This window comes from Triticum dicoccoides, chromosome 2B (assembly GCF_002162155.2).
Source record: "Triticum dicoccoides isolate Atlit2015 ecotype Zavitan chromosome 2B, WEW_v2.0, whole genome shotgun sequence".
NCBI classification, from domain to species: domain Eukaryota; kingdom Viridiplantae; phylum Streptophyta; class Magnoliopsida; order Poales; family Poaceae; genus Triticum; species Triticum dicoccoides.
In genome coordinates, this window is record NC_041383.1 from 250,484,765 (window position 1) to 250,494,204 (window position 9,440).

Consider the following 9,440-nt stretch of genomic DNA (forward strand, 5'->3'; position numbering starts at 1 on the left):
TGTAATTGCTCTAATTGATATTGAGGGCTAAATATCTTCGAAGCACAAGTTCTTGCCGGTTCACCATTTTGATTGGTTCTGATGAGATTCAGACTGTTGCAGCCATACCAGTTAATTTGATTTATTTCAAAATCATGAAAAATTACAGATGAGACGACGACCAAAAAACGGACTTTGGTGACCTTATATCTATCAAGAAAAGTGGACAAGATAAGTCATGCTTGACTGGATTTTAACTTATATTCCTTCTCTATTAGATTAACCATAAAACACTCCTATAGTTGGTTATTGTCATCTTGTTGGAGCCAAGACAACACACAATCTACCAAGGAAAAGCAATCAAATCCAAGGAAGAAGACATGAAGCTTTGTTTGTTTGCTAGGTTCAGCTGTGTGCCTACATCCGCAGGAGCCGAAATTCAGGGGCTCTGCCCAGATATATTTCTTACCATGGTTGTTCGAGTTACATCACACAATCGCATACGTAAAAGGATATAAACCTGAGTGTAGTACATTTACACAATTACTGCTTCCCAGATTAGGCAATCCCTTTATCTTTACATATATTTGTCACACACAAAAGATTTAGTGATTTCTGCAATTCCACTTGGTCACTGAATGGTGGATGGATATTACTCAATGATCTATGGTGTGGAAGACCCTTTCTTTACTCGTCTGAATAATCAAGATGGCAAGCAAATACTATCGCTCCTGATTTAAGTTAGTTTTCCCAGAAGCTCAGGAGAAATAAACACAACCCTTTAAACAAGACTTGCCTACTACTCCCTCCGTTCCTAAATATAAGTCTTTGTAGAGATTCCACTAGATGGACTACATACAGAGCAAAATGAATGAATTTACACTTAAAATGCATCTATATACATCCGTATGTGGTTCATAGTGAAATCTCTACAAAGACTTATATTTAGGAACGGAGGGAGTACAATAATGAACTATCAAGCACCAAACAAGTTATGTGATAACTATGCAGGTACGGAGATAATTAGGATGCAACAGAGTGCTTACCCCTTTCATATTGTCTGTGACGACAGCGATGGTGGGAAGTTGGTATATATGTGTGCGCGTAGGATGTGATGCTTCAACCTGCAGATGCTCTCAAGATGCAATGTCTTGACGTCCAGTGAGAAACATTCCAAGTCTGACATCGCTAACGATGATGAACTTGCGGAGTCATCTTCGGATCTTAGTAGTAGCAAATACCTCTCTGTTGCACCTCTCAGGTAATACCGGTACCCGGATTCCAATGGGATCGTCTTCTCCATCTGCCACTGGTTGAAACTCGGACCTTGGATCTGCCTAATGGTATAATAGAGGTCAAATGTGCCATCTGCATCGTGTTCACGGACAGCAAACATCCCAGGTCTGCCTTCCCCAGCATCCACAATGGCAATCGGTGGCCTTCGGCAGCCAGGTGGGAGGTCGGCAATGGAGAATTCCATCCTCCTGGTGTCAAGCATGAGCAATTTCTGCCTCCAGTCCATGACCAAGTAGAAGCAGGCACAAGCGTATTGTCGGCCGAAGAACACAGGGCTCTTGGACGACGCCGTTGACACGCCGGTGCCCACTAACAAATCGCCCCAGGCCTGAGATGCAACGGCTTGCCATTCTCCGGTGCTTGAAGAGAAGACGAAGGCGACCAGCTTCGTTTTGCACTGCGCCATCCAGATCACTCTGAATGACGTTTCTTCCGCCTCCTCCTCGCCGGAGGGAGCCAGGAAGGGCTCGCACCAGCGCTCCAACTCCACGCGGAGTGGGTGCTCCACCGAAGCAGCTAGGTCGTCAGGGATTGGGGGGAGCTGGAGGCACCGCCGGTGGAGAGGGTCGCACACCGCGAGCTCCGTGAAGACAGGGGAATCCTCGCCAGCGTCGTCCTCTGGGGTGCGGTCGAGGAGGACGCGGCCGTCGCGGACGTCCCGGACGATCCAGCTGTCGTGGGAAGGGAGGAAGGAGTAGGAGAAATCCGCGGCGAGGGAAACGGCGTGGGCGACGGGCGCGGAGGCGTGGGGCGGGCGGGCGGGGTGGAAGCCGTTGTGGTTGAGGAAGCCGAGGAAGGGCCGGGCTTGGAGGGAGCGGAAGCGCCGGAGGAATGCGCGGTCCGTGACGAGCCGGCGGAAGGCGACGCAGGCCGCGGAGGCGCGGACGAGGTCTAATGTCCAGTAATAAAACGGAAAAGTATATTTTTCATCCCTTAATTTTTGACGGAGTCTAGATTTGATCCCTCAACTTCAAAACCGGATAACTTGCACCCTTAGCTTCTAAAACCGGACAAGATTCATCCCTGGTCACAGTTTTGCCCGGTTTTGGTGATGTCCTATCCCGGTTTTAACCGTTCCGACTCGAATTTGCCTACTTCTTCCAAGTCCGCATGCTGTTTTCAAATTTGGTTTCTTTTCAAATACATGAACCTTTTTAAAATTTGTGCACTTTTTTAAATCTACGTACTTTTTCGAAGTTCATGTACTTTCTCAAATATGCACTTTTTTTTACAGTTCATGTAGTTTTTTGAAGTTCATTTAACTTTTTAAAAACGATGTACCTTTTCATATTCGAGTACATTTTTTTGGATAGAGTTCATGAATTTGAATTTTTTACGCAAACTTGAAAAAAGTACGCGGATATGGACTTTTTTTACGCAAAAATATGTGGATTTCAAAAATTATGTCGACTTGAAAGAAGTACGTGAATTTCAAACAAAGTTCATGGATTATATGCGGACTTTGAAAAGCATGTGGATTTGAAATAAGCATGCGAATTTCAAAAATAGTTCATGGCTTTGAAAAATACTTGTATTTGATAAAATTACAAAAATTTGGGAAAAATACGGGGATTTGAAAAAAGTACGTAAATATTAAAAAATCAAGGATTTGAAAAAAAGTATACAAATTTCAAAATAGTTCGCTGATTTGAAAAAAGTATGTTTATTTTGGAAAAAATACGTGATCTTGAAAAAACTGCACGGATTTGAAAAGTGTAAATGAATTTCAAAAAGTTCACGGATATAAAAAAAATTACACGAATATGAGTGAGCACTAGTGAAAACCGGGGTGGGTCAGCAGCAAAACCGGTGAAAACTGAGTCCAGGGACGAACCTTGTCCGGTTTCGGTAGTTGGGGGTGCAAATTGTCCGGTTTTGAAGTTGAGGGACCAAATCTAGACTCTACTAAGAGTTGGGGGACGAAAAGTATACTTTTCTCGCAATAAAATGGTTTGGCCTCTCGTGAAAAGCGCACTTTGCCTCTTGTGACCAAGTCCTCTTTTTTTTTTTTTTGCTTCTTCGCAAAAATAACAGAGTTACGGATAATAGTCTTCTATAGGTTATGAAAAACATACTCATCCGGGAACCAGTAACGCGTAAATTATGTCAAGCCAAAACCGATCAATATCCGAATGGAACAGATTCAAACTTCTCCTAGAAATGTTTGTGTTGCAAAATTAAAGAAAAAGGGCAATCAAAAAAAAAGTGAATTTGAGGCCTGCGCTGGACTGAAGAGACGGATTCCATTCTCCGGGCTCATTTCTTTGTTTGCGTCGGAGAATCCCACACCATGTTTGCAATTAATGCAAACTAACTTACGGACACATCTCTCGATAATATCCCTTCGATTTTCACCGGTGGGTCCTCCCCGCCCTTAGATCCCAATCAATTCAAGACACCACAACTTGTAATTTCATTCCCGTAAAAATCATCATCTCATAAGTCTGTTATCAACTATTAAGGCAGACAAAAAACACGAGAAGTAACATAAATTAAATGAATTTTTTGTATTTCCTTAGACTTAGACTGCACAAGACAAGAATTTTTCGTTAATTAAGATTCCATTTCAAAGGCGCTACTTTGTTTCGCAAGCCTTTGTCATTGTCAGTCAACTAAGGTTGGCCCTCAGCCCCCTACGAATCCGTAAATTAGAGAGCTCCAGATTCGTAGATCACCAAGCGACAACTACAAACATTGGAACGAGCCGAAGGTGCGTCGCCGTCATCGTCTCTCCCTTATCGACACCGGGCAAACTTGGTTCTAGTAGACAGTCGGGAAGTCGTGGCACTAAGGCCCCACACGACCAGCGCACCATAACAACAACTGGCACTAATAAACAGAATCACATATCGACGGGATTTAATATGTAGACACACGAACACACACACGAATGAAGACCACATCAAAGCAGGTCCATCGAAGACAACCACTGACCGAATCCTGCGAGATCCGCTAGAGACACACTTTCACACGCCCTTCGACATCACTAGACACACCACCAGGGCGGGGGGGTTAGGCGTGGAGAAACTTATTCCATCTTCAGGGAGCCAGCGTCGTCCTGTCTTCATGAGCATGACACAAACCCTAACCAAACTCAAAAGAACACCTAAAAAGGGAGTCATCCCGCCGGCAAGGGGCACAATCCACCACGCCCCATGACCCTAATGCTACAGGAGACAAGGCTAACCAGCGGCGACGCCGATGGGAGGTAGAAACCCTAGTCGCATGTTCACCTGAGAGGAGAGAGGAAGGGGTATGAGCCCGTTGCTATTAATCTTTTGTGATTATAAGTCTATTTGTTTTTTAGCTCTAAGTGTACAATTCTATTTATTTATTTAACTTTCGGTGATCAAGTCTAAGTTGACAGGACTTACTCACTACTAGATCATTGATGAGACGCGTTGCGGTGCCGGTCTATTTAGAATTTTCTTTAAAATAGAAAGAAATGAATCATGAACTTTAATAGAGCGGTGAATAGTGAATTTAATTGGTCTGTAAAGGAAGTATTAGATAGTTTGGCAGTACATGGTTTTTTCTTTGGTCTAATGGGCTTTAATTGGTGCGAGCAATTGCATAGCATAACATCATGTGAAGAGCTGCCAAAATGAAGTCACGTGTATTGTGGTTTGAGATTTGGGAATAGTATTGGTCATACTCTCATGTAAATCAGTTTAGTTGGCGTCTTGTAGATATGTTCATTGATTTGAATTGGGAGGATGAATTATTGGTTATTTACAATTTGCCTTTTGTATTTTTTTGTGATTGTGGATTGTTTAGTTCTTCAGAATTTGTTTCCTTTGACTTGTGAATATCGTTCTTGATTGTTGTCCCATCTCCTAATACTACAACCTCTGTCCAGAGTTAACTGTTGATTGTCACTGAAATGAGTGTATCTGCACACTACACGTCTACATATACTTATTTTAGCGATGGTTAATTTCAGACGGAGGGAGTATTAACTAGTAATCGGTACACTATGTATCAGTACAAAACGGAAGTATTCAAGCGAAATCTTGCAATAGATAGTACAGGCCAGCTGAGAAATTGCATTGGCCTCCAAATGCAAAATTTAAAATTTGTGAAAATTCATATATTTACATTGCAAAAATTTCTGAAACAAAAATACAGAGATAGATGAAGGCATAATTCACAAGTGTGTAAATTTTCAGAACAAAATACGTTGAAACGAGGGTTGTGGAAAAAAAATCTGGGCTTTTTATCACATGATACTATTCATCCTCCTACACCATGAATTTGCCTTTTTTTTGTACAGGTCGCATTTCATCGTATTTCATCATCAAATTTTGCACCCATACACCCCACATCCTTGTTTACTTGTAAAAAAATCAGATTTTTTTTAACCCAAAATTTTCGAATTTTATTTTTTTCTAAAATTCGGCCTCCGTGAAGGCTGAGATCCAAAACGCCATACTCAGGCCAGCTCTCCTATATTAAGGACCTCAAATAAGCTTTATTGATCGGGTTACAGTGTCCAAGAAGATCATCTCAAAGCTCTATATACAGTATAATATGTATTCAGATCATTTCTCTGACCTCATCCATCACCAGCCACGCTTTATGGCCTCCTATGACTTCTTCCTTCCATTCTCCACCCTTCCATAACTGAAAATTAATAAGAGCGCGGTCATAAGAAATTCATAATTTCATCAACCATAAAGTGACAAAGACAGAACCGTGTTGCCAATTCACTTGGATGTTAATGAGGCTAATTTTTTTCTCAAAAAAATTGCGGTAAAAATGGGTACTTCCCTTTCAAGTATTTGAGGGTTCGCCTTATTTTGACAAAAAGGAACACCTACAGGTTGTGAATGATAGGATCATTAAAATAATCTCTTATTGGATGTCTAAGAACCTATCATACGGGTGTAAGTTGTTTTTCTTTGTCCTTGTCTCACTTTTTCCAGAAAAACATGGTGATTCTCATAAATACTCCATCCTTCTGGAATTACTTGTCGCGAAAATGAATAGAAATGGTTGTATCTAAAACGAAAATACATATATATACATCCATTTTTGTGAAAAGTAAGTTCATGCGGAGGGAGTATCAACTACTCCTCCGATCCAACATAAGTGTCTAGGTTTTATTTTAATTTTTAAAACTAAAATCGCAACAATTATTTTGAATCAGAGGGAGTACCTAACTGGGGCTTGGTTTCTAGGGGAAAATTGATAATTTAGGTGTCCCTGATCTTAGAGAGTTTAGTATGATATTGCTTGCCCCCTATGGTTAGAAAAAACAGAGTGATTAACTACCCATTAATAAATATGGTTTTGCTCGCAATTACAAAGCTAGGCTCCCATTTTGATGGGATCTTTTCTGAAACAGAGCTATGCTGAGAAATGGACGCGTTGGAGTGGAGAGACACGTAACTCAGTGCACACGTCTTCTCGGCAGGGGCGGACAACGAAGCTGTGGTGACGAGTGATGATGCTACTCTAACTCGATGACCTCTGCTTCTCACCGGCGTTCGTCGCCCCTCCCCTCCATTGCAGTCGCGAGAATGATCCTCGTATGCTGGTGCCTCCTTGCCGACCGGTTCTAGGTTCGGTTTCGGGTGGACGAGGCCCAGCATGGCCTTGAGGGCGATCACGCCATGGGACGTCGATTTGCATGAGTAGGTCGTCGATGATGTCTTGGCACACTTGATGGTGCTATAAGCAGAGATCCGCCCGAGGCCCGAGGCAGGCATGGAGGAGCGGTGTCGGTCTCGACCTGCAACGCCTAAGAGCGCGCATGGAGGCGACAGTCGTGGGATGATCGGATTGGGGCGGTGTGTTTTCCTTTCCAGCCGCTGCATGTGGTTATGTGGGCTCGGGAGTTTTTCGTTAGTTGTCAGGACTTTTTTCTTAGCTGGTTTTCGTTGGTTGGTCGGTTTCCTCGATTTTTTTCTCCTGGATTATTTCCGTGGGGATCTATGATGAAACTTCGGATAAAAAAACCATAAAACCGGATAAGCGCTCACGGGCAAGGGGACGGGGAACCAAGAAAAGATTGTAGACTCGAATGGCAGATTCATCGCGGCAGGGAATGGGGAAATCGATTGATGCGGAGATGCGTTTATGGGCGAGGCACTGGCCTTACGGTTTGTTCTCAGTTTGACTACTACATTCGGATATAACCGCATAGAGGTGAACTCCGACAACATCGAGGTGATAGAGACAATGAAGAATGGAGGTCGCTCTTTTGGTCCATCGACGGCAGTTTTTGATGATATATATCACCTTGTGTGTGATTTTCCGCGGATTATTTTTGAGCATGCTCTTAGAGAGTCTAATTATACTGCCCATGATTTAGCCAAACTACATAGAAGTAAGGTGTGTGCGGGGTGGATAGAAGATTCACCCGTAAAGATTGTTGATACTCTTGTAAAAGATAATATGATGATCATCTTGCAATAAAGAATATGTTGATGTAAAAACAATTGTAAATAGCCCTAAGAAAAGAAAGATCGTTGTGGGACCAGATTGCCTGGTTGGCGCTGGCGTCTCCTTGCACTGGTCGGATTCCGAATCCGGGTAAAGAACGAGAATGAGAAGGTAGTATGTACTATATAAAAGGCCAGGACACAAGCCCTGTAATCACAGAACCAATTCCGGCTTCGGTGCGCTGCGAAATCTCCAGCCGAGGCCATCGCGAGCAATCAATCGTCCCAGCGGGAGCACGTAGGTGCGCGCGAGACTTGCTCGATCGGTAACTCGCTCGATCTCTCGCTGGACAACATGGAGGCGAGGCAGCAGGCCGGCGGCGCGGCCCTGTGCGCCAGCGGCTGCGGATTCTTCGCCGGCGCGGCGACAAACGATCTCTGCTCCAAGTGCTACAAGGAACAGCAGCTGCTGGACGTGATGGCCTTTGATGGCGCTGTCATGTCCGGCCTCAGGTCGCTGACCATCAGGTTGACGAAAGGCGGAGGCGAGGAGGAGACGCCCGAGAAGACGATCAAGAACCGATGCAGCGCGTGCCATAAGAAGGTGGGGCTGCTGGGATTCGCCTGCCGGTGCGGGGCCACCTACTGCGGCGCGCACCGCCACGCCGACGCGCACACCTGCTTCTTCGACTACAAGGCGGCCGGCCGCGAGCAGATCGCGCGCCAGAACCCGCTCGTCGTCGCGCCCAAGATGGCCAGGATTTGAGCGCTTCTACCCACGACATGTATTGTAACCCAGGGCTGACTCCTGCGAGAGACGCCTTAGAGATGTACTGTGGAATTAGTATGTGTCTGATTGCTTCTCCGTCGTGTCTACCTTTGTGACGACGAGGCTGTGTGTAGCAACGATGCGCCTGTTTTTATTCCATGCAAATCTCGATTACGCTCTTCGCAACTTCGCAAGTTGGTACGCATCATGCATTTGGATAATTTGGCTGCTTAAATTTGTCCACCACATTCAGATCCAATCGGCCAATCTTCTTTTTCTACCACTAGTTAGCACCGCACGTACGTCATACGCGTGATTGTATATTCAATAATAACCATAGCTTAAAATCACACGTTTTTAACCACAATGCCAATAGATTTTTTGAGAATACAATTCTTATACTCAAGAAATTCTCCTCGTCTAACCTTAGGTGACTAGGGCAAACTCTCCTCCCTCTCCCCCCAAACCTCACCGACAAGCCCGTGGATTTGCCTCCCTTCTGTCTGCTATTCCGGCAGCCGGTGGAGCGGTAGGCAGAAGGGAGGCAAATCCCAATGCCTCCACTTCAGTTAGTAGTTTAGGTTAGAATTTATTTTTAATCCTCATAGGTGTGGCGTTCGGGTGGATGACGACGCTTTTTTTTTTCGAGTTTGTCTCCCGGCTCCGATCCTTCTCGAGTTCGTCTGTCTTTACGTAATCGATGGAGCTTCGGCCTAGTTCCTGTTGTCTTCCTGGGGCGATGAGGTTAGGATTTCTCGTCATATGGCGAGATTTGGTGTCTAGGTACTTCAGATCTATGTAAGGGTTCAACAGTGACGACTACAACTCCAGGGCACTGGTCCTTAGCGACACGTGCACGAAAATTTCTGGTTGTCATCTACAAGGTCAAACCGGCTCCTGCAGGGGAAGGGTGACAACGGCGCGTCGGCGGCTCGTTCTAGCATTTGTAGTGGTCGTTCAATGGTCTCGGAATATTAATGTACTATTTTTTAATTATGTTTAAGATGTTT

The 9,440-nt window shown here is 44.4% G+C and overlaps 2 protein-coding genes across 2 annotated transcripts in view; one reads left to right on the forward strand and one right to left on the reverse strand.

The window, feature by feature from the left end:
- LOC119360825 overlaps positions 1–4,502 on the reverse strand; it is a 5,452-nt gene extending 950 nt beyond the window's left edge. Inside the window, exons 1-2 of the mRNA XM_037626309.1 lie at positions 4,463–4,502; positions 1,026–2,166 (exon numbers count right to left, since the gene is read on the reverse strand). Of these exons, the coding sequence (XP_037482206.1) occupies positions 1,031–2,166; positions 4,463–4,502 (1,176 nt within the window). The 3' untranslated portion in view covers positions 1,026–1,030. The remainder of the gene's footprint in view (positions 1–1,025; positions 2,167–4,462) is intronic.
- Positions 4,503–8,016: 3,514 nt separating this feature from the next.
- On the forward strand, positions 8,017–8,427 carry LOC119367637 (zinc finger A20 and AN1 domain-containing stress-associated protein 10-like). The gene has a single exon (XM_037633105.1). It carries the CDS (start codon positions 8,017–8,019, stop codon positions 8,425–8,427), a length of 411 nt encoding a protein of 136 aa, XP_037489002.1.
- Positions 8,428–9,440: the final 1,013 nt, after the last annotated feature.